This window comes from Mobula hypostoma, chromosome 2 (assembly GCF_963921235.1).
Source record: "Mobula hypostoma chromosome 2, sMobHyp1.1, whole genome shotgun sequence".
Classification (NCBI taxonomy): Eukaryota; Metazoa; Chordata; class Chondrichthyes; order Myliobatiformes; family Myliobatidae; genus Mobula; species Mobula hypostoma.
This window is the reverse complement of record NC_086098.1, coordinates 85,723,541-85,749,281: the sequence shown is the minus strand read 5'-3', so window position 1 is coordinate 85,749,281 and position 25,741 is coordinate 85,723,541. Positions and strand designations below refer to the sequence as shown.

The window sequence follows — 25,741 nt, the reverse complement described above, 5'->3', positions numbered from 1 at the left end:
AGTTCTTTTTGTTTGAGGTGCCTGTTTTAACGCCAGGGTCTGACTGACAACTCAGAGGCCATTTTACAGGAGGGATCCACTTACTGTTTTGTTCCTCTCCAAGGTTTACCAGGGTCTCAAGCACTTTGATTCCCTCTTGTACTGCCTGGAGTTCAGCGCTATTGATCGGTTTCTGATTCTCCACAGCTTTTAGCTTCTCAACCACCAGAGGAGCCAAGGCATGGATGTACGGGGTGGAGAGCGCTCGGTTTGGCTGCTGGAACACTGAGAGCAGAAGCTGGTAACATTTCTGTTGAACCTACAGAGGACAGAAGAGCCATTGGGCATTATTCTGGAATATCAAGTTGTATACACATTTATGGGGGCAGCATGGTTGCTCAGCGGCTGGCCGAAGAGCGTTACTGCGCCAGCGACCGCGTTCAATCCCACCACAGTCTGCAAGGAGTTTAGTCCCGCTTGGTGGTGCAATAATATCAGTGCCGGACTCCGGAGCGAAGGTTCCCGAGTTCAAATCCAAGTCGGATTGAGCATCGAGCTAGCAACTCGGCCTCGTGAAAACAAGAATAGCTTGCTACGGAAACACCATCGTGACTGTGCCCCGATAACTCCACTGCCGAGTTAAGGGCTATTCTTCTTCTCCTCTGCAACGAGTTTGCAGATTCTCCCCTTGACCGCATGGGTTTCCCCTAGATTCTTGGGTTTCCTCCCACATTCCAAAGACATACTGGTAAGTAGGTTAGCATGGGTGCAATTGGGTGGTGCAGACTCATTGGATTGAAAGGGTCCATTACAATGCTTTTATAAATAAAAAACAAAAACAGGAAATGAAATTTAAAGATAGGGATTAACTTTATTTGTCACATGTACATTGAAACATAGTGAGATGTCTCATTTATGTCAATGATCAATGCAGTCTGAGGAAGTGCTGGGCCAGCCCAGAAGTATTGCCATTGTTCCACCATCACCAAAGCAGACCCAAAACTTACTAACCCATAAGTGTTTGGGATGTGGGAGGAAACTGGAGCACCTGGTGAAAACTGTGTAGGCGTGGGGAGAATGCACAACCTCCTTACAGAGGGTGGTACGAATTGAACCCTGATGGCTGGTGCTGCAAGATGGCCACCCAACATGTTGAGAGCAAAATAGTTCAATAGTTCACGTTTTCATTCGAAACAGAGAAAACAATATGTAGGAAGCTGAACTTCTGCTTGAGGTGTTTTAGGATTGTGCCTGGACTTGAATATGGATTTGGGGAAAGAGACAGAAATGGCAACATGAAGAATTAAAGATGGTAGGAAATGGAGGGCAAGGAACGGAAGTGTGTGGAGACTAAGGATGGGGAGAAAGATGAGAAATGAAACTGTGGCGGGTGGTGGAAGAGTGAAGAAGCAAAAGAAAGGCAGCATGGTGGGGAAGAGACTGAGCAGCAAGTTGGAAAGGTGGCCTTGGCTGAGGATCTTGCATCAGTGAGGGCAATGTCAGGGCAGAGACCGGCACTGAACAAGGAGGTTGTGGGCCATCTTGGTGGCTAGTTAGGATGAACTTAAAAGCTCACTCTGGGACAAACAGCACTTCATTCATTTATATACATTTGAATTCTTCCAAGTGAGTGCCAGGGTAGGAAGACATGGTGGAGAGCTAAGCATCTTCACCATGGCTTTGGAGCATACCTTTGGTTTCTGGTTCATCACAATGTGCCATGAACCAGACACTCTGACAGGTTAGGTATGTGGTAGAAGAGTGAGAGTGCGCCTGTTCGCATATCTGCGTGTCCGTCCTTCCATGTCTCCACCTAGCTTAGCGCTCTAGCTTACAAATGAGATGCAGGAGCAACACGAATATCAGCAATTAAAAGACCAAGGAATGGTGTTCACAGAGTCAAGCCGGAACAGAATCTAATTTGGGAATAGTTCCATCAGAACGAAGCATTACTTCCTCTCCAGACAGAGAGATTAACATACATTGCGAGAATGAGGCTGGTGAAGTGCCTTACCCAGGGGTCACTGGAATTTAATGCACTTCTGAATCTCGCGATGCAGCCATTCTGCAGTGAAGAAATGCCAACCACCTCGTTGCTGGCAGACAAAAGGAAGAGGGCGATTGCTGTCAGCATGCTCACCTCATTTGCACTCGATTTTGTTTCATCTGAAACACAGGAATAGAGCATCATGTTATGGAATTCACAGATGAATCTGGGGGCAGATGACACAACACTCACCTTCACACCAATTGTTTTACTGAGAACAGGAATCAGACACTATTTTGCACAAATTACAGTAGATTAGATTAAGCTTGCACATGCACATCGAAACATACAGTGAAACGCTTTGTTTGTGTCAACAACCAACACATTCTGAGCACGTGCTGGGGGCAGCCCACAAGTGTCGCCACACTTCTGGTGCCAACATATCATGCCCACAACTTACTACCCTAACTTACCGGTCTTTCGAATGTGGGAGGAAACAGGAGCACCTTGAGGAAACCCACGTGGTCATGGGGAGAACATACAAACTCATTACAAATAGCAGTGGGAATTGAGCCCAGGTTGCTGGTCCTGTAAAGCAGTGTGCCAACTACTCCATTGCCATGCTGCCCAGCAGTATACAAATGTCATGAGTCATAGAAAGTACTACATAGAAACAGGCCATTCGGCCCATCTAGTCCACGTGGAGCCATTCAAACTGCCTACTCCCATCATTGCCCTCCATATCCATACCATCCATATATCAATCCAAACCTCTTAAATGTTGAAGTTGAGTTCGCAGGCACGCACAAAGCCTTGCTGACTATCCTGAATCAGACCATGTCTATCCAAATACTCATAATCAGTTTCTTAGAATACCTTTCAATAACCTTCCCACTGCTGATGTCAGGCTCACTGGCCTATAATTTCCTGGTTTATTTAGAGCCTTTCTTAAACGGTGGAACAACACTAGCTATTCTCCAATCCTCCGGCACCTTACCTGTCGCTAAGGATGATTTAAATATCTCTGCTAGGACCCCAGCAATTTCTGCACTTGCCTCCTGCAGGGTCCGAGGGAGCACCTTGTGAGGCTCTGGAAATTTATCCACCCTAAATTGCCTCAAGATAGCAAACACCTCTTCTTCTGTAATCTGTATAGAGTGCATGAAGTTGATGCCGTTTTGCCTCATTTCTATAGAGTGTGTGTCCATCTCCTGAGTAAATACAAATGTAAAATATGCATTTAAAATCTCCCCCAACTCTTTTGGTTCCATCCATGGATTACCATTGTGATCTTCCAGAAGACCAATTTCTTCCCTTGCAATCCTTTTGCTCTTAAATGCCAACCGTGGAGTAATCAAGATTCTGATAAATGTAGGACTTGTCTGTTCCCAGTGCTGAGATGTGCGGCTCAGGGCCATATATCATCAAAGGTAGTGGTATTCAACTGGTTCGCATTGAGAAATCACCTGGCTGGGGAGGGCTGTGTCCAAACAATGATCCAAAGTGGATATACTTCTAGCAGAGGCACGGTAGTGTAGTGATTAGTGTAACACCTTTACAGAGCCAATGACCAGGATTTAATTCCGCCACTGTCTGCAAGGAGTTTGTACGTTCTCCATGTAGGCTTCCTCCAGATGCTCTGGTTTCCTCCCACATTCCAAAGACATGCGTTAATTAGTCACATAGATGTATATGGTGGCGCGGGCTTGTTGGGCCAGAAAGGCCTGCTACCATGCTGTATCTCGAAAAAAAATACTTGGCTTGTGTTTAAAAACTAATCTATGTTTATTGGCTAAATATTAACCCTGAATATTAATGCTTGACAAGTTTCCCCACCCGTTGTGAATGAGATGTAATTATTGCCACATTTTTCTCCATACTTCATCCCTCTGCTCACCTGAAACATCTCCCTCTCAAAGCACACTTGAGGGGAAGTGGCCGGCTGCAGTCATCTGATAGATGTTGAAATGAAAAAGGATTTGTCATTCTCAGAGAGCCCTTCACACATGGCGTCATAGAACATAGAATAGTTCTGAATAGTACAGGCCCCTTGGCCTACAATGTTGTGCCAAACTTTTAATCCACCCAAAGATCAATATAACCCTGTCCTCCATTTTTCTTTCATCCACGTGCTTGTCTTGGAGTTTCTTAAATGCCCTTAATATATCTGCCTCTACCACCACCCCTGGCATTGCGTTCCATGCACCCACCACTCTGTGTAAAAGAACTACCTCTGACAACCTCCTATAATTTCCTCCAATCACCTTAAGATTATGCCTTCTCATATTAACCATCTCCACCCTGAGAAAAAGGTGCTGGCTGTCAATTGCATTGGTGCTACTTCATGCACCACACTGAGCTTATCAATTTTGCCTCCAACTTCAACCCTGCCCTTAAATTCACCTGGTCCATTTGATACCCCCCTCCCCTTTCTCCATCTCTGGAGACAAACTGTTAATCGACATCTTTTATAATCCTACAAATTTCCACAGCTATCTTGACTATACCTCTTCCCACCCTGCCTCCTGCAAAAATGTTATTCCCTTTTCTCAGTTCCTTCATCTCTGCCTCATCTGTTCCCATTATGCAGCTTTCCATTCCAGAACATCAGAGATGTCCCCCTTCTTCAAAGAACATAGTTTCTCTTCCTCTACCATCGATGCTGCCTTCTCCCACATCTCCTCCATTTCCCAAATATCCATGTTCACCCATCTTCCCGCCATCTTAACAGTGATACTGTTCCTCTTGTCCACACCTACCACCCCACCCAACACATCACCCTCCGCAACAATCTCCCTCCATTCTCTTGTCCCTGGAAGTGGCCAAAGTGCCCATTCACCTCCTCCCTCACCTCCATTCAGGGCCCCAAACCGTCCTTCCAGGTGAGGTAACACTTCACCAGAGTCTGCTGGGGCCACTTTTTGTACCCGGTTCTCCTGGTGCGGCCTCCTCTACATTAGTGAGGCCCATCATAAATTGGGGGAGCTGCTTTGTCGAGCACCTCCTCTCCATCCACCAAAAGCAGAACTTTCTGGCGGCCAAACATTTTAATTCCCATTCCGACATGTTGGTCCATGTTGTGCAAAGATGAGGCCACCTTCAGGGTGGAGGTGGATCAGCTTATATTCCGTCTGGGTTGCCTCCAACCTGATGGCATGAACATCCATTTCTTCCCTTGGTTAAAAAAAAACATTCCCTCTCCTCTCCTCTTCTTCTATTCCCCACTCTGGCCTCTTAATTCTTCTCACCTGCCTATCACCTGTCCCAGTACCCCTCCTCCTTCCATAAGATAGAGAAGCAGAATTAGACCGTTTGGCCCATCGGGTCTGCTCTGCCACTTCATCATATCTCCTAGCCCCAATATCCTGCCTTCTCCCCGTATCCCTTCATGCTCTGACCAATCAAGATTCTATCAATCCCTGCCTTAAATATATGTAAAGGTTTGACCTTCACAGCTGCCTGTGGCAACGAATTCCTTTTCTCCTACGGTCCACTATCCTCTCCTAACAGATTCCCTCTTCTTCAGCCCTTTACCTTTCCTACCCATCCGGCTTCACCCTTCACCTTCTAGCTCAGGATGCTGTCTGGATTAGAGGATATGCCTTATAAGGAAAGGTTGAGTGAGTGAGGGCTTTTCTCTGAACTCAATCTCCCAGCTAATGAATGCAACACACCATATGCCTCCTTAAACACCCTATCAACTTGTGTGGCAAAGTCTGAGGAATCTAATTCATTCCACGTTACATGATGCTGCCTGGCCTGCTGCGTTCACCAGCAACTTTGAAGTGTGTTGTTGTTTGTTTGTTTACATGTCCTACCTGGTTTGGAATATTCCAAGATGGAAGCCAACGAGCTGCAGATGAGATTTTTCCACTGTTTTTGGATTTGATCTGATTTGGCCAGTGGAGAAGTGATGATGGTTTTGATGCCCTGCAAGGCTGCACTGGCTGGGACTGACATGTGGCTACCAGTTGAATTCATAGCCGTCTCTCGCAACACACCCGTGATCAGGAAAAGAATTGTGGGGAGTACCGTCATACTTCCTGTGAAAATGGAACCAATACAAGCCATTAGTAAACCTATCACCTCTCAGCTATTCACTTCATCCCCCTAACCCCACCCATCTACCACCTCCTCCCTCACCAGTTCTCACCTATCACCTTCAAGCTTGGACTCCTCCCCCCTTCTTATCCTGACTTCGTCCCCTTTCCTTTCCAGTCCTGATGAAGGGCCTCGGCCCAAAAGACTGACTGATGTGGAGATAAACAACATTTTAAAGTGCCTAATTTTGCTGAGTAAAATCAGGTCAAGACAGCAAAATCATCCTTAAAATATTTCTATCCAAAGAAATAACAAAGGTTAATAACTGAAATCAACTGGAACATTACTGCCTACAGCTACCAACCCCTCAGTTTGCAAAGATGTTATGGAAAGTTATCATTGATTTAAATGAGTAACAGGGCAACAATCCAACTGAATTGTTTCTTTTCCCCCAAGTATCAGAATTTCATACAGTAGTATATCAGACCATTGAGCAGAAGATTGATATAGATGGCTTACACTGTCAAAAGAATTTGCTCAGTCTTCACTATTAAAGTGAAAGCTGAGGTTCTGTGATAGCCAGTTTGTCTCGTTATCAGGTCACTTTGGAGCTCTGCTCCAGACTGGAGCCTATAATTCAGTCAGGTGCTCCATCATGATCTAAAACATGGTGCATTATACTCTGGTGGGTTCATAAATTACAGGAGATTATTATTTATTGTCTTATTTTGTTTAGAGATATATAGAATCAGACCAATGAGCCCGTGCCACCCAATTAACCTACTAACCTATATGTCTTTTCAATGTGGGAGGAAACCAGAGCACCCAGATGAAACCCACGTCATGGGGAAAACGTACAAACTCCTTACTGATAAGGCACAACTGAACTTGGTTTGCTGGCTCTGTTGTAGCATTACACTGACAGCTTTGTTATCATGCAGCCCCTTTACAACTTCTTTGCAGAGGAATTCTAGTTTCCATAGGTGACTCAGCTAGTTTGACCACACTTTGATTACTGTGCAAACAGTAATGTTAGAGGAGGTTCGGAAAGGATTTAAGGATTTTATGAAATCAAGTGCTTATGCACTTGAAACCCCAGATTGGAGATTCTTTCCTCAGAAGGCTCAAGGGACCTAACAAGATTATTAACATATTTTTTTTAAAAAGTGGAAGGAAGTGTTTGCACCTATGGGAAAGACCGGAGACAAAGAAACTATATGAATCAACATGGTGGAACTTACAGCCACAACTAGTTGTTCAGGTGAAAACCACAAGTTTAAAGGACAGCTAGGAAAACGATAATGTGAAAAGCAGAGAACAGAAAGGGATTTGCTGAAACACAAATACCAGCACAGACATGATGGACTGAATGGTTTCTTTGCTGTAAATTGTATGTAGTTCTATACATAATTGAGGCTAGGTTTAATTATGAACACAGGGAGGTCAGGTGAAAGATGATAAAGAGTTAAATTTCACATTAAACTAACAGTAATGTAGCGATTAGCGTAACACTATTACAGTGCCAGCAACCTGAATTCACTTTTGCTTCTGTCTGTAAGGAGTTTGTACGTTCTACTCGTCACTGCATGAGTTTCCTCTGGGTGCTTCGGTTTCCTTCACATCCCAGAAACAGTTGGGTTAGTCACATGGGTAATGTGGGCTCGTGGGCTGGAAGGGCCTGTTATTGTACTCTATCTCTAAAGAAGAAAAATAATTACACAACTGAGGATCTCCGTGTTTGGTTACCATGGTGTTCTTACCTGAAGGAGAACACAGCGATGGCAAATCAGCCAGGATAGAGACAGTGATGGCAATGAGCTGGGCACTTTCCTCCGACAAAGGTGCTGTCTTTTGAAGAACGTGACTGGGAGAGTCGGTCACTTTAGGATTCAGTTGTGGGAGGTGTCGTACCAAGATGAACATGAGCAGCTCCAGGGCAGCAAACACAATGGATTTACCAGGAATCAGACCACCGGTCTTCCCTCCTTCCCCTAGAGTGGTCAGCGAGTCCTCCTCAGGAACATTGTCCTCCTCTACAAGACCACCATAGTCACTTTAAATAAAGCAGCAGCTTTGAAACAAATTAACAACAGCTCCAGACACCAGCCCCTGAAATGCTATTAACCCTGCCTGGAGAAAGGGGGTGGGGAGAGGAGAACTGAAAAAGAGCAACATTCCTTCATTTAATCAATAGACTACTTATAAATGTGCTAACAAAGTATAGAAATGGAATTTTAGCTTAAAAGTGCCCAGGAATAATCAATTCAGTTCTGTTCAAGTGACTACGGAGATGAAGGCCTTGGAGAAGAATGGTCCAGATGTTTTTTCCCTGGAAAACACATCTTGGTAAACTCCAGACTGCCACCTTTGCAGTAGCGTGCATTAGAAAACTAGATAAATTGCATCTGTACAGTTTCCCCATTTCCCCACACACACCCCGTTAAAGATCAGTTTTCACCAGCTGGAGTTCTACGTAGCCCCAGCAGCAGAAGAGGGTGGAGCTTAGTCATGATGGCGCTAAACGGCGACTCCTTCGCTTGCATCTTCGGAAACAGCTCTATTTCCATCTTTAATATCTCTTTTTTTCCCTTTCAGGGTTCTTTTGAAGACCCTGACCCGGAGTTACACACTGGCTTTGGTTCTTTGCAGGAATGGGACCCCCTCTCGGGATTTCATGACTGGCCGTTATTTGACATGCCAAGGACGCAGCCTAAGAGCTTAGCTTGCCTTCGGAGGGCCAAGATTTCATGGCTCTAAAGACGGGTGGATCAAAGGTCGGTGTCCCGGCAGATCGATGTGTCGTGGGAGTCGGAAGATCCCTGGCTGTGTGCCCAGAGACCCGAGATCTTTGGTCACGGAACTCAGAAAAAGCGCCGCAACGGACTTTTATTATGATAAACCAGCGAGTTGTTTGTTATGTCTCTCCCTCGCTGTGAAACGGAGACACCTCTTTCTCCCTTATTAGGGAGAGAGAGAGCCTGTGGTATTCGGGTGAATGAGTAGTCTTTGGGGTACTGCAAGTCTGTGTCTTTGCTGTACACTTGAGTGCTCGGTGGTGGGTGCTGATGCTTTTTTTTTTGCTGGTGGGGGGGACTGTTGCTTGCTGCCAATTACGTGCAGGGAGGGAGGGGAGCTGAGGGGGACTTTGGGGTTCTAACATTTAACTGTCATAATTCTTTGGGGGCACTCCTCTGTTTTCGTGGATGGTTGCGAAGAAAAAGCATTTCAGAATATATATTGTAAACATTTCTCTGACATTAAAATGTACCTTTGAAACACATGAAATATTCATCTTCCAGCAATCACACAACACACTCGATCACTCTTGAATTACACAAGATTGCAGACAGAATTTTTTAGTCTAACTTACCATGAACTTTTTTCACCAGTCCTTGAAGGTGGTCCTGTGCAGCTCGAATTGTCTGCTGTACAACCATAGTCACTTGTCGTTGAACAGAGGGAGGCCCACAAGTTAATAAAAGACGGTGCAATACGTTAAAAAGCTCAACTATGAGCAGCTGGAATAGAAGGATACTGTATTTTAAAAAAAATTATTTAGTGATACAGCAAAGTAACGGGCCATTCCAGCCCAATGAGCCTGGTCCTCCCAATTATATCCATGTGACCAATTCACCTGCTAATCCATACGATTTTGAAACGTAGGAGGAAACCGGAGAACGTGTAGCAAATCCATGCAGTGATCTGGTTGCCTCATTATAAGAAGCATGTTGAATCTTTCGAGATGATGCAGAGGAGATTTACCAGGATGCTGCCTGGAATGGACAGCATGTCTTACAAGGATAGGTTAAGTGAGTTAGTGAAGGAGGATGAGAGGTTACTTGGTAGTGGTGTACAAGATGATACAAGGCAAAGATAGAATGGACAGTCAGCACCTTTTGCCAGGGCAGAAATGGCTAATATGTGAGGGCATATGTACCTTTAAGGTGATTGGAATAAAACAGGGGGGGCGGGGGTTGGTTGGGAGGGGCTAGTGGGGGACTGTCAGCAGGGGAGTTAGAGGAGGGGTGTGGGGGATATGGAAATGGGGGAATGGGGGCATGGGGAGAGTACGGATATGTCATTGTAGATGGTCATTACCCTTGATAGATAGATAGATAGATAGATAGATTTTTTTTTAAAGAGTTATGACATGGTAATAGGCCCTTCCAACACAATGGGTCTGTGCTGCCCAATTACACCCACGTGACCAATTAACCTACTAACCATGGCCACTGGTGCTGCAATAGAATTATGCTAACCAGTACTCTACTGAGCCGTCCAAGGTAGCTTTGATAGTTCTAGTGCCACCCGAGGTTTATTCGTGTCAGCCTCAGAAAGCTATGGGTTCAAGTTGGATTCTGGAGACTGGAGTCTAAATCTAGGCTGACAAACCCAGTGCAGTACCCTGAGTTACTGCAGCATTGTCAGTGGTCTAGTCTTTCAAGTGAGATTTTAAATGTGTCTGCCCTCTCAGGTTTCCAAAGTACAGTCGGTCCTCCTTATCCGTGGGGGGATTGGCTCCAGGACCCCCCGGCGGATACCAAAAAATGTGGACGCTCAAGTCCCTTATTTAACTTGTCTCAGTGGGGGTGGACTTTAGGACCCGGGGGAGCTCAGAACCCGCTGCCCACGGCTGCTGCTGAATCCGCAGTGTTTCTGTTCTGTTGATGGAAAACAATCACGATTGAAAATAAAGTGGAAATAATAAAGCGATCGGAAAGGGGTGAAACGCCTTCAGTCATTGGAAGCGTTAGGCTACAGTCAGTCAACGATCGGAACAATTTTAAAGGATAAAGTGAGAATAATGGAGCATGTGAAAGGCCCTGCCCCAATGAAAGCTGCAATTATTACGAAGCAAAGCAGTGGTTTAATTATTGAAATACATATGTTTCTTAAGTGTTTTATACGCATAGGAAAGTAAAATATATACTATATACTAAGACAAACGTTTGACTAACTGATGCTAAATAATACCAGATGTACCTGTTCTGACTTACGTACAAATCCAACTTAAAGACTGGCTGTATTTTAAATCATCTCTAGATTACTTATAACACCTAATACAATGTAAATGCTATGTAAATAGTTGTTATACTGCATTGTTTAGGGAATAATGACAAGGAAAAAAAGTCTGTACATGCTCAAACAACAAATGCTGGAGAGAGAACTTCTGGGTTTTCCCGATCTGCGGTTGGTTGAATTCGCACATGTGGAACCCACGGATAAGGAGGGCCAACTGTATTATTGCAAAGCAGCACAGGAAAGTTTTCCAGGTATCTTGATCAACAGCTACTCCTCAATCAACATCTCAAAAAAAATTTCATAACCTGTCTTGCTGCTCTTCATGATACCTCACTGTGAATTTCCTGCAAATCTCCTACATTCCACATTTCCTACAATTGTGAACATACTTTAGACTGAGATTCTCGATTCCTTTCCGTAGTTGCTGCCTGACCTGCTGAGTTGGATCAGCATTTTGTGTGTTACTCTAGATTTCCAGCATCTGCAGAATCTCTTGCCCGTACCAAGACTAACATACCCTTATATTCTACACTCATGACTAATAAGGCCAGCATCCCATGTGCATATGTTGCCACCGTGGACATGGTGTACAAAGTCTCTCTGTTCCTAGATACTCACTAACTTTCATTGTGTATCTAACAGACCTCCCCAGAATATAGCACCTTATATTTATCAGGATTAAAGATAATCAGCTATTGCTCCAGCCAGTTTATCTGCAACCCAAGACTACCAAGAACACCAATTTTCTCATCATCTGCAAGTATACTTATAATTCTTCCTAAATTCATATCCAAATGCTCATAAACACCAAGATTCCTTGTGGCATACCACTGGTCAGAGGTTTCCAATCACTTAAACAATTTTTCACCATCGCATTGTTTCCTTACATCAAGCCAACTTTGGATCCAATATCACTTCCTTGGATCCACCCGGCTCTAATCTTTCAGACGAGCCTCTCTGTGGGATGTAGCGAAGTCCATGTTGTCTACATCAACTGTACTGTCCTGGTCAAAGTAATGTTTTTTTTTAAAGTTACACCCAGCCCCTACATTTCCATATTTCACCACAGTTGATGCCCCTCTGCAATTCATGCTCCAAGAATTGGAATTTCCTTACTAAATTCTCTTCAGCACCCTTCCTATAGAATCCACCCCCCCCAAAACACTCACTAAGCTGAGCTTTAAGGCACCACCCTGATAATTTGCTCTTGCACATTCCATGATAGTCACAATCCGACAATGTCAGGTTGACTCCTAACACAGCGAAAGCAAACAGTGGTCTGCAGACGTGTACTTAGAAGGGAAATAGATGCTTCGAAGCACCAATAAGATCTCATTGAAACCTATCAAATTGTGAAAGGGCCTTCTCAGGGGTCCCAACCTTTTTTTACGCCATGGACTAATACCATTAAGCAGGATCTGGGGACCCCAAGTTGGGGAGCCCTCATCGACACAGAGTGGATGTGGAGAGGTTGTTTCCTATGGTGGGGAATCTAGGACCAGACGGCACAGCCTCAAAATAGAATAATGTCCCTTACAAACAGAGATGAGGAGAAATTTCTTTAGCTGGATGGTGGTGAATCTGTGGAATTCATTGCTGGACAGCTGTGGAGGCCAAGTAATGAGGTATATTTAAAATGGAGATTGATAGGTTCTTGCTTATTAAGGGGGTCAAAGGTTGTGGGGAGAAGGCAGGAGAATGGAGTTGAGAGGAATAATAAATCAAGTGTGATGGAACGGCACAGCACACATGAAGGCCAAATGGCCTAATGCTGCTCCTATGTCTTATGGTCTTATTCTCCATTTTGTTCTGAACGTGTTCTCTCACAAGAACCTGCTGTTTATGGGCACCTAACTGGAGGACTAGAAAGGAAGGGGGAAGATGCCAGAACAAAAAGGTGGGGGAGGAGAAGAACAACTAGAAGGTGACTGGTGAAGCCAGGTGGGTAGGGAAGGTAAAGGGCTGGAGAAAGAGGAATCTGGTTGGACAGGAGAGTGGACCACAGGAGAAAGGAAATGGGGGTGGGGAGCACTAGGGAAAGGTGATAGGCTAGAGTGGTGAAAAGAAGAGGGGAGGGGGAGGGAAAAGTATTTTTACCAGAAGGAGAAATGAATGTTCATGCCATCAGGTTGGAGGCTACCCAGATGGAATACAAGGTGATCCTCCTCCACCTTGAGTGTGGCCTCTTCTTGGCACAAGAAGCAGCCAAGGACCGACATATTGGAACGGGAATGGGAATTAAAATGTTTGGCCACAGGAAAATTCCGCTTTTGGTGCTTAACAAAGCTTTACAATGGGATTCACCATTGCAGAAGAGGGTGCATCGCAAGCATTCTGGATACAACAGAACCACAGATGAAGTGTTGCCTCACCTGGAAGGACTGTTTAGAGCCCTGAATGAAAGTGAGGAAGGAGGCAAATGGGCAGATGTAGCACTTTGGCAGGGATAAGTGCTGGTAGGGTGATTAGTGGGTAGGGATGAATGGACAAGAGAATCATGGAGGGATCCCTGTGGAAAGCAGAGAGTGGGGAGGGAGGTAAAGTTGTTTTTAGTGGCAGGATCCCTTTGCAGATGGCGAAGTGGCAGAGAATGGTGTGGAGGCTCATGGGATGGTAGGTGAGGACAAGAGGAACTGTTACACTCAGTTACTGCAGCGGGAAGCTGGGGTGAGCGAGGATGTATGGGAAATCGAGGAGATGTGGGTGAGGGCAGCGTAAATGGTGGAAGAAGAGAAACTCCATTCTTTAAAGAAGGACACCTCTGATGTCCTGGAAAGGAAAATCTCATCCTGGAAACAGATGTGGCAGAGATGAAGGAACTGAGGGAAGGCAATAGCATTTTTTTTAAAGCAGGAGACAGGGTGGGATGAGGTATAGTCAAGATAACTATGGGAATCAGTAGGATTATAAAAGACGTCGGTCAAAAGTTTGTCTCCAGAGATGAAGACAGAGAGAGATCAAGAAAGGGGAGGAAGGTGACAGAACAGATCCAAAGGAATTCAAGGACAGGGTTGAAGTTTGAGGCAGTTGATTAAATTATTGAGCTCATCATGGGTGCATGAATCAGCACCAATGCAGTCGTCAATGTAACAGAGGAAGAGATGGGGAGCATTACTGAAAATGGACTGTATAACTTAGCCACCGAAAAGGTAGGCATAGCTGGGACCCATGTGCCTGACAATGACTACCCTCAAGTCTGCAGAAAGTGTTGAGGGCGAGGACCAGTTTTGCCAGATGGAGGAGGGCGGTGGTGGAGGAGAACTGGTTGGTTCTTTTATTGAGAAAGAAGCAGAGATCTTCAAGGCCTTCTCAATGGGTGAATGTTGTTTTACTTATTGACAGAATGTACACTATACGGACAAGATCAAATTCTTTCTCGATCAGCTTCAATATACATGCATAATCTACTAGTTGGTCTCAATCTCAGTGAGCACAGGATAGCAACAAACTGCACCATGATTCAGTACAACATCGACTTAACCCCGTAGGGTAAACAGCACAATCAGGAATTAACATTGCTTGCCATAAAACCATCATACCTTGTCTTCTCCAATGTATGTTACTGCACACGGGGAGTCTAGCAAAGTGCAAAGAGCCTTCAGGCAAGATGTAACATGTTCCAGAGGGTTTTCAGGCCGAGGCGAGCACAGGAACTCAATACTAATACCTGAAATGACAAGACCAAAATTCTTTATGTTCTTAAATTACAAACCCTATTTTTCCACATTGACCAATATACCCACACATATCAATAGACAATAGGTGCAGGAATAGTCCATTCGGCCCTTTGAGCCAACACCGCCATTCACTGTGATCATAGCTGATCATCCACAATCAGTATCCAGTTCCTGCTTTATTCCCATAACCTTTGATTCCGCTATCTTTAAGAGCTTTATCCATCTCTTTCTTGAAAGCATCCAGAGACTTGGCCTCCACTGCCTTCTGCAGCAGAGCATTCCATACATCCACCACTCTCTGGGTGAAAAAGTTTTTCCTCAACTCCGTTCTAAGTGGCCTACCCCTTATTCTTAAACTGTGGCCTCTGGTTCTGGACTCACCCAACAGCGGGAACATGCTTCCTGCCTCCAGCGTGTCCAATCCCGTAATAATCTTATATGTTTCAATAAGATCCCCTCTCAGCCTTCTAAATTCCAGAGTATACAAGCCCAGTCGCTCCAATCTTTCGACATATGACAGTCCCGCCATCCTGGGAATTAACCTTGTGAACCTACGCTGCACTCCCTCAATAGCAAGAATGTCCTTCCTCAAATTTGGAGACCAAATATCTAGCAAAGGAAATTTTTATCTTCTTAACTATTGCTTTAAAACTTTAGCAAGTTAGTACCGGAGATCATTGGCGACATTCTGTGAGCTACACAAATATCTAAATATATGTTTAAATATACCTCTTTCAATTTACTCTCATTGCAGTCCGCAGCATGTAACTTCCCTCTAAGAAACATACTTTTAGATCAACTTAATGATCTACAGATCTCACAATTGTCTGAAGAACTCGGCAGACTAGGCAGACACAGCATCGTTAAGCGGACGAAGGTTCATCACCATGGTCAGATGTGATGGTTTTGTTGAATTCATGTTCCTCTGACTTGGAATACCTAATAGTTAAATACTGCCTGATCTATTTACCCTTGGAGTTCTCATCTGCGATTCTTAAACCAACGGCTGATGATAATCAAGCGCTCGCAATACTACACGATGCAGTCTACAAACAAGAAATAGTCCACCCCAATGCATTTCAAATCCTAGTCGAAGATTTCAACCCGGCTTGCTTGAAGAAAACCCTTCCCAATTACCATCAGTATATAACCTTTAGCACCAGAGAACCCAATGTACTGGACCACTGTTATATTAAGATAAGGAATGTCTTTCATTCCATGCCCATATCACATGTCAGTAAATCGAATCACTTCACTATCATTCTCAGACTTGCACTCAGACAGAGGCTAAAGAGCAAAGCTCCAGAGATTAGGACAACGAAGAGGTGATTGCAGGAGGCAGAGAGGCAGTTATGGGATTGCTTTGAGTCAGTGGACTGGGCTGCGTTCAAGCACTTACCTAGGGATCTGAATGGATACATCATGGTTCTAACAGACTTTACTAAAACAGCTGTAAATGAGTGTGTCCCTACAAAATCATTCAGGGTCTTCCCCACTCAGAAGCCTGAGAAGAACCATGAGATCTAAAATCAGCTGAGGGCTTGATCAGGTGCATTCAAGTTTGGTGACCAAGAAAATTACGAGGGGTCCAGGTATGATGTCTGGAAAGCCATCTTACAGGCAAAATGGCAATTCAGAACCAAACGAATCAACAAAGGATGCTCGGCAATTGTGGCAGAGCTTGGACACTATCACCTCTTATAAAGTTACATCAAATGACATAGGACTTCACTTCCAGATGAGCTCAATGCCTTCTATGCTCACATTCCTCTTCAAAACATAGAGGAACCATCACAAATTCCCAAATCCCCGGATAATCCTATGGTATCAGTCTCTGACGCTGATGTGCAAGCAGCCTTCAGGAGGGTGAATCAATGAAAAGCACCTGGCCCAGATGGATACCTGGCCAAATACTAAGGACCTGGGCTGATCAATTGAGTGGTGTGTTCACTGAGATCTTTAACTTCTCGCTATGGCAGTGTGTGGTACCCACCTGCTCCAAGCAGGCTTCAATTATCCTGCTGCCCAAGAAGACGGTGCTGATCTGCCTCAATGACTATTGCCCAGTAGCAGTTACATCCACTGTGATGAACTGTTTTGAGAGGATGGTGATGAAACATATTAAGTCCTGCCTGAGAAACAACTTAGATTTACCCGAATTTGCCTACCAGAGCAACAGGTCCACAGCAGATGTCATTTCATTGGCACTTCACCTAACCCTGGAACATCTGGACAGCAAAGATGCATACATTTGGATGCTCTTTATTGACTACAGCTCAGAATTCAATACCATCATCCTCTAAACTAATCAATAAGCTCCAAGACAATGGCCTCAATACCTCCTTGTGCAACTGATTCTGGATTTCCTCACTTGCAGTCAGTTCAGATTGGCAACAACATCTCCTCCACAATCTCCATCAATACAGATGCACCACAGGCTGTGTGCCTAGACTCTGCTCTATTCTCTTTATACTTAGGACTGCGTGGCTAAGCATAGCTCCATTGTCATATTCAAGTTTGCTGATGACACCACTGTTGTAGGCTGAATCAAAGGTGATAATGAATCAGCATTTAGGAGGGAGATTGAAAATCTGCAAATCTTAAAATACATTTGACTTCATACATTAAAACAAAGTGGGAGAAGGAAGGAGGGATAATTATATCCGAGGAAGAATGGACAATAATATGGAGGTATCAATGGAAGTGTACCAGTTCACAGAAATGGAGGGAGTTTGGATGGAAAAACCTGTTAAGGTATTTTATTACACCCTCTCAGAAATCCCATTATGATAGTAACCTCCCTGTTTGCTGGAGAAATTGTGGAAATTAAAATGCAAACCATTATCATATTTTCTGGGAATGCCCCGTTATCAAAGACTATTGGAGTGGAATACACAATGCCCTACAAGACATCTTTAAATGTGAAATACCCTTAGAAAGTAAGACCATATATTTTGGGTATGTACCTCAAGAATGGTTGAAAAGAGATAAATATTTAATGAATATACTGCTGGTGGCTGGTAAAAAGACCCTTACCAGGAAATGGTTATCATAGGAGACCCCAACTTTAAATGTATGGATGGAAATTACAATGGACATTTAGAAAATGGAGAAGATAACAGCATCTGTTCATCATAAGTTGGAACAATTTGATTCATACTGGGAAAAATGGTTCAACTACATAACACCTCATAGGCCTGATTTTATTCTCACAAGTCAATGAATATGTTGTAAAAAAAAAAGCTCACTCCCTACTTGTACATAGTTTTCTCCATTTGCTTGTTCTTTCTTTCCTTGCTTTTCTATAGGTGTATACCTCAGATTAATATGTGGAGATTTGTGGCAAATATGATTATGTGATATATATGTACAATATCTGAAATACATCTTATGGAAATGTTTGTTTGATGATGAACTCCAATAAAAAATAAGTTACAAAAAAGAAGAAAATCTGGTTGAGAAGTGTCATAACACTCAATGTCAGCAAGACCAAGGCGCTGATTATAGACTTCAGGAGAAGGAACCAGAGGTCCATGAGCCAGTCCTCAGAGGTGGAGAGAGTCAGCAACTTTAAATTCCTAGGTGTTATTCTTTCAGAGGACCTGTCTTAGCTCTGACACTTAAGTGTAATTATGAAGAGAGCTCAGCAGCACTTTCGTTTCCTTTGCAGATATTCAGCTTGACATCCAAGATAAACTTCTGTAGATGTGTGGAGAGTATACTGACCGGCTGCATCACAGCCTGGTATGTAAATGCCAATGCCCTTGAATGAAAATCCTACAAAAAGTCCAGTCCATCACCGATAAAGCCCTCTCCACCATTGAGCACATCTACATGAAGCCATATCTCAGGAAAGCAGCATCCATCGTCAGGGATCCCCATCATCCAGGAAGTGCTGTCTTCTTGCTACTATCATTAGGAACTTTCAGGAACAGTTACTACCCCTCAACCACAGGTTCTTGAACCAAAAGTGATAACTTCACTCGCCCGATCATTGAAACGTTCCCACAACCAATGGACTCACTTTCAAGGACTCTTTGTCCATGTTTTTGATATTTATTGCTTATTTATTTATTATTAATTCTTTTTTGTATTTGTAGTTTGTTGTCTTCTGCACTGTGGTTGAATGCCCTAGTTGGGCAGTCTTTTACTGATTATGTTGTGGTTACTATTCTATAGATTTATTGGGTATGCCCACAAGGAAATGAATCTCAGGGTTGTATATGGTGACATACAGTATATGTACTTTGATAATAAATTTTTCTTTGAACTTTGAAAACACCAATGGTACAACATTGAAAGAGTACAGGGAAAATTTACAAAGATGTTGCTGGGACTTGAAGACCTCAGTTATAGGGAAAGCTTGAATAGATTAGGGTGTTATTCCCTGAAGTGTAGGAGAATGAAGGGGGATTTAATGGACGTATACAAAATTGTGAGGAATGTTGATAGGTAAATACAAGCAGGCTTTTTCCACTAAGTTTGGGTGAGACTGGAAATAGAGTTCATAGGTTAAGGGCGAAAGGTGAAATAACTAAGGGGAACATGAAGGAGAGTTTCTTCACTCAAAGGGTGGTGAGTGTGTGGAATGAGCTGCCAGCAGAAATGGCGGATGTGGGTTTGATTTCAACGTTTAAGAGAAGTTTGGATAAGAGGGATGAGAGCTTTGGTCTAGGTGCGGATCAATGGGACTAGGCAGAATAACAGTTCGGCACAAACGAAACAGGCCAAGTGCTTATTTCTGTGCTGTAGTGCTCTATGACTAGATTTCCAGTTTTGGCAATGAGCTGGCTTCTGAATGATTGCAGTTAAATCTTCTACAACATGCTTGCTGAAGGCGAGCTCCAGCATTCACCTTTTCTCCCCCGCCCCCCGCCACTCACCCAGTTATATTCAGCTTTTGGACTTGTTCACAATTCAATGACCCTTGCCCCACGTTTCTTACTGCTAGATCAGTGCACAGAAAGTTAGGGACCTTCTCACCCTCAGTAATGGGAGTCAAAAAAATACAGATGTTGAAATGAGAAAGAAAACTCCAGAAATGTTGGAAACTCAATAGTTGCAGCAGCATCAGTTGAAGCAGAAACAGTGAACATTTCAGATCAAAGATCAAAATTCAAAGTAAATTTATTATCAAAGTATGTATACATTACCATACACTATCTTGAGATTCATTCTCTTGTAGGCATTTACAGGGAAAAACACTAAAGAATTTTTGAAAACAATACAGAGGACTGACAAACAAAATGTGCACAAGACAAACTGCAAACCAAAATTATACTGAGAACATGATCTATAAAGAGTCCTTGAAAGTGAGTCTGTAGGTTGTAGAATCAGTTCAGAGTTGTGGTGAATGAAGTTATCTATGCCAGTACAGGAGCCTGATGGCTGCAGGATAATTAAAAGTCCAAAATTATGAAAGCATTTAAGTAAGTGGCAAGATGACAGGTTCAAGGTAATAACTGAATACCAGAAATCACCACAAGATATAGGAGCAGAATTAAGCCACTCAGCCCATTGAGTCTGTTCCACCATTCCAAAACAGCTGATTTATTATCCCCCTCAACCCCATTCTCCTATCTTCTCCCCAAGATCTTTGACGCCCCTTCAAACCAATCTTCTGTCCTTGGACTCTACACCGCACGCTATCGGAGCAGTGCTGCCAGGATAGTCAAGGGCACGACCCACCCAGTCAACACACTTTTCGTCCCTCTTCCCTCTGGGAGAAGGCTCAGGAGCTTGAAGACTCGTATGGCCAGATTTGGGGACAGCTTCTTTCCAACTGTGATAAGACTACTGAATGGATCCTGACCCGGATCTGGGCTGTACCCTCCAAATATCCGGACCTGCCTCTCGGTTTTTTTGCAGTACCTTACTTACCCTTTTCTATTTTCTATTTATGATTTATAATTAAAATTTTTAATATTTATTATCGATTTGTACTTCAGGGAGTGCGAAGAGCAGAATCAAATATCGCTGTGATGATTGTACGCTCTAGTATCAATTGTTTGGTGACAATAAAGTAAAGTAAATCAGGAACTTTGCTAATCAAGACCCTATCAAGCTCCAAGCAAGAGAAAATCTGCAGAAGCTGGAAATCCAAGCAACCCACACAAAATGCTGGAGGAATTTAGCAAGCCAAGTTCAGCCCAAAACATCAACTGCACTTTGCATAGATGCTGCCTGGCCTGTAGAGTTCCTCCAGCATTTTGTGCATATTTCCCCTGTCAAGCTCCACTTTAAATATAGTCAATGACTTGGACTCCACAGCTGTCTGTCAAATAATTCCATATTCACCACTCACTGCTACAGAAACCCATCATCATCTGTTCTAAAGGGATATTCTGAGGATTTGTTTGAAAAAAAGACATTTGTTGGAATGTAGAATGCACTGCCTGAAAGGGTTAGTGAACTGGATTCAAAAGAACTTTGAGAAACAAACTGTATATATGTTTGCAGCGGAATATGTATGATCTATAGGGATATGAAAGGGTGTTGGGGCCAATCTAAAAGCTTCCTCAAAGTGACTGCACACACATGACCAATGTAATGATTTCCTACTATACCCTTTGGTTCAATGATGCAATGATAAGATGCAGAAGATAATCTGAGTTAATAAAATGTTGCGTTATCCTACGCACACTGTCTTACCAAAAATAAGATGGAGGCGGTCTGTGTTGATCTCCTGCAGTGTTTTGGGTGAACCTCCAGATGTCTGATTGAGAAAGGTGCCTGTCTGGGTTTTCTGCCCAGTGTGAACTGCAGGCTCGTGTGCAATAGTGAACCCAGTGCTGTTCAGCCAAAGTGCTACCGCGTGCAGAATTGGAGCCCACGAGGTGCGGTAGTGTAGCCTGGCATTGTCGATTGTTTCTGGGGTATAGAAGGCTCCTCCTGTAACAAACAGCACAGTTAAACCAAACATGCCAGAAATAGCAGAACTATTTGCATTTATTTATCACTTTCAAAATGGTTTCAAAGGCATTAAATATTTCATGACAAAACATTTCAGGAGATGTTAGAATCAGATTTACTAGCACTGATATATTGGTCATGAAACTTGTTTTGCAGAAGTAGTACATAAAAAATTACTATAATTAGTTATAATATAAAAAATAATGCAAAAAGGGAGCAAAATAGTGAGGTAGTGTTCATGGACCATTTAGAAACCTGATGGTGGAGGGGATGAAGCAGTTTCTAGAACTTTTAGTGTGTATCTTCAGGCTCCTGTACCTCTACATTGACGGCAGTAATGAGAAGACAGTAAGTCCTGTATGGTGAAGGTTTTTCATGATGGAGGCCATCTTCTTGAGGCATGGCCTTTTGCAGATGTCCTCGATGCAATCAGAATGCTCTCTATGGTACATCTGTAGAAATTTGCGAGTGTCTTTGGTGACGTAGCAAGTCTCCTCAAACTCCTAATGAAATATAGTTGCTGTCATGCCTTCTTCATAAGTGCAACAATATGTTAGGTCCAGGATAGATCCTTAGAGATGCTGAAGCAACTTTGAAGCTTTCCATGCCTGGCCTCTCGATGAGAACCGCTGTGTGTTCTCCTGATTTCCCCTTTCTGAACCCTTTCTAAAGTCCAGAATCAATTCCTTGGTCTCACGGATGTTGAGTGCGAGGTTCTGTTGTGACACCACTCAACCATGTGATCTATCACACTGCTGTATGCCTTGACACCATCTGAGATCCTGCCAACAGTTGTGTCATCAGCAAATTTACAGATGGCATTTGAGCTGTGCCTAGTCACACAATCATGAGGGCAGGGAGAGTGGAGCAGTGGGCTGAGCAGGCATCCTTGAAGTGTGCCTGTGTTGATTGTCAGTGAGGAGATGTTATTTGTGGTTGGCAAGAGAAAAAGTCTTGAGGCTAGAAAAGGATACAGATATCTTAAATAAATGGATCAAGATTGGGCAAATGAAGTGTAATATGGGAAAATGAATGTGTTCATTTTGGCAAAAACAAAGGAGCCTTATAGCTAAACCGTGACAGCAAAGCTTTGAAATGCAGAGAGACCCTGGTATATTGATTCACAGAAGACTAGTAGAGGGAGGTTATGTTACGTGATGAGCATTTATGAGACCACATTTGGAATACTGTGTATGGTACTTGTCTCCTTATTTATTTATCTATTTGGCAATACAGCATGGAACAGACTATTCAAGCCCTACAAATTATACTGCCCAGCAACCTGCCTATTTAACCTGAGCCTGATCACAGGACAATTTACAATGAGCAATTAACCTACTAACTGGTGCGTCTTTGGAGTGTGGGAGGAAACCCATGCATTCATGGGGAGGACATACAAACTCCTTACAGACAGCATCAGATTTGAACTCCGAACTCAAACGCCCTGAGCTGTAATAGCATCACACTAACTGCTACGATACCATGGAGCCGGGATTATACCCACTGGAATTTAGAGTTGAGAGGTGATCCTAAGCAGTCTCGACAGGGTGAATGTAGGACATTTCTTGTGAGAAATGAACAACTAAGGTCACTGTTTAAAAGGGATCACCCATTTAAGACAGGTATGAGGATAAATGCTTCTCAGAGTGATGAGCCTTTTGGAAAACTTCTCCTTAAAGAACAGTGGAAGCAGAGTACTGGAATACTTTTAAAGACAGAGCTAGAGTGATCAATAAGAGCAAGATAGGTTACAATAAGATGAACTCTGGATCCCATAATCTACAAAGTTATGATCTTGCACTCTACTGTTTACCTGCACCACACCTTCTCTGTATCTGTTACACTTTATTCTGTGTTGCTATTGGTTTAACTTTGTTCTACAATGCACTGCGCAATGACTTAATCTGTATGAATAGTATGCAAGTCAAGCTTTTCACTGTATCTTGGTACATGTGACAATAATAAACCAATGCCAATATACTGCTGGCTACAGAAGCTTCAGAAAATGGAATGAGAAGAAACTAGCTTTCTGTTGATGCCACACCTAAACAAGTTCTGGAAAACCCCACAACAATCTCGGTTGCTGAGGAGATGATCAGTAGACAGATTAAACACCAAAACAGAAAGCAATTTTGATCTGCGTCATTACGGATCTAAGATATCAAAGTTCACTGAAATGTAGTTAAAGCAATGTCACTGTGCAATAAAACTGGGCCAGGTACAAATGACATACAAATGCACCACAGTTTCCTTATGTCAATAAAATTGAGAGATTCAATAAATCACTGAGAACAATTGTGCATCAGATGAAAGGAGTTAGTGACTAAAGATAGGCACGTTGAATGCTTAAGATAGTAAAACTTGACAAACTTGAAGACAGGTTGAGTGAGCTTGGGGTTCTTTCTTTGGAGCAGAGGAGGATGAGAGGCAACTTGATAAAGGTGTACAAGATGATAAAAGGCATAGATCGAGTCGACAGCCAGATACGTTTTCCCAGGGTAGAAATAGCTAATACAAGGGGAGCATCATTTTAAAGTGATTGGATCAAAGTATAAGGGGGATGTCAAAGGCAAGTGTTCTTTTTTACACAGAGGATGGTGGGTGTATAGAATGCCCTGCCAAGGGTAGTGATATAGGCAGGTACATTAGAAACATTTAAGGGACTCGGATAGGCACGTAATGGGAGAAAAAGGGTAGGTTATGTGGGAGGAAAGGGTTAGATTGATCTTACAGTAGGTTAAAAGGTCAGCATAACATATTGGGCCGAAGGGCCTGTACTGTATCCGTAGTGTTCTACGCTCTAAAACATTTCCCAGGAGGATACATATAACATTTTTCCACAATTATTGGGGCTGAGACACACCTTGGTCAAAAAGGTATGCATCAAGCAGTGCATGTACAGAAAATAAGAGGGAACGAGACAGAGGGGATTAGAGATGGTATTGCAGGATACAAGAACTAGGCGGCTGGAGGTATGGTAACCAGTGATAGTGACAGTGACTGGGGATGTACAAGAGGTTAGAGCTGAAGCACCTCAGAGACTAAGGCTTACAGAGCTGGAGAAAGTTAGAGAGATGGGAAAAAGCAGTAGGTCCACATCCACAATCAAGGTTAACAACATCAGAGCAACACACACAAAATGCTAGAGGAACTCAGCAAGTCAGGCAGCTTCTATGCAGAAGAATAAACAGTTGATGTTTCAGGTTGAGACATTTCAGAGCTCCTTGGCGGGGATTCACGACTACATGAGGCAAGACCTGCGGCCAAATCCATTCTCAACTAATCACCAAGTGTGAAGGAGAACATCAGCAAAGCAAATTTGAGCTTCTTTAGAACCAAACCAGAACTCAGGGCAAACCTTACCCTCAGATGGCAACTGGCTGGCAAATTCAGGTGGCAGAGTTAACAAGGCATAATCCTTTAGTGCAGCAAGCCAAAGACGGCTGAGAATTGGCAGCTCTGGCTGAACAAGAGTGATCAAGCTGTCTGGAGGGAGCTCGTCCACCATGCCATCATCATCATCATCTTCATCATCCTTATTCTTGGCAGGTTTCACCGGCTTAGTCTCTGCTTCCTTTTTTGTTTCCATTGCAACTATGTAGACCTAGACAAACGAAAGGTGCATTAGATTAAATAACACGTGGAGTGGTGTTCCCCAGGCCACATTCTTCAATTATACTTGAAAGTCCTTGAATTAAGTGAAACCCTGGTTATAAAATTGCAGGCCAGGGAAAAAGATAAGGAGAGTAGATCACAATCTCCCAGAGAACAATCTCAAGTTTTCAGCAAGAACATGATTTAACAGAGCTACTAATATTTTCATAATCCAAAGAGGAATCAGAATCAGGATTATTATCACTGACATAAGTCATGAAATTTGTTGTTTTGCAACAGCACTACAGTGCAATACAGTGGATTCCAGTTAAATGGGGCAACCACTTGTTTGGGGCAGTTCTTGAAGATAATCCCGGCTATTTTCTCCATCAGGTTTTGTCCTTTACTTATTTGGGACACTGCCACTTAATTGGGACAAGAGACTGTTGCCGAACACTTTCTAATCAGCATCAGCCAGGTGCATTTGTATGGCCATTAGGCACTACACTGTGCTTAGAGAAACCAGCTT

The 25,741-nt window shown here is 43.3% G+C and overlaps 1 protein-coding gene across 2 annotated transcripts in view; it reads right to left on the bottom strand.

The window, feature by feature from the left end:
* heatr5b (HEAT repeat containing 5B) overlaps nt 1-25,741 on the bottom strand; it is a 149,185-nt gene that overhangs the window by 6,531 nt on the left and 116,913 nt on the right. For both annotated transcript variants that reach the window (XM_063039740.1, XM_063039747.1), the window contains 8 exons: nt 24,982-25,222; nt 21,358-21,597; nt 14,569-14,696; nt 9,378-9,525; nt 7,768-8,040; nt 5,785-6,009; nt 1,994-2,145; nt 85-298 (listed from right to left, as the gene is read on the bottom strand). In XM_063039740.1, the coding sequence (XP_062895810.1) occupies nt 85-298; nt 1,994-2,145; nt 5,785-6,009; nt 7,768-8,040; nt 9,378-9,525; nt 14,569-14,696; nt 21,358-21,597; nt 24,982-25,222 (1,621 nt within the window). The remainder of the gene's footprint in view (nt 1-84; nt 299-1,993; nt 2,146-5,784; nt 6,010-7,767; nt 8,041-9,377; nt 9,526-14,568; nt 14,697-21,357; nt 21,598-24,981; nt 25,223-25,741) is intronic.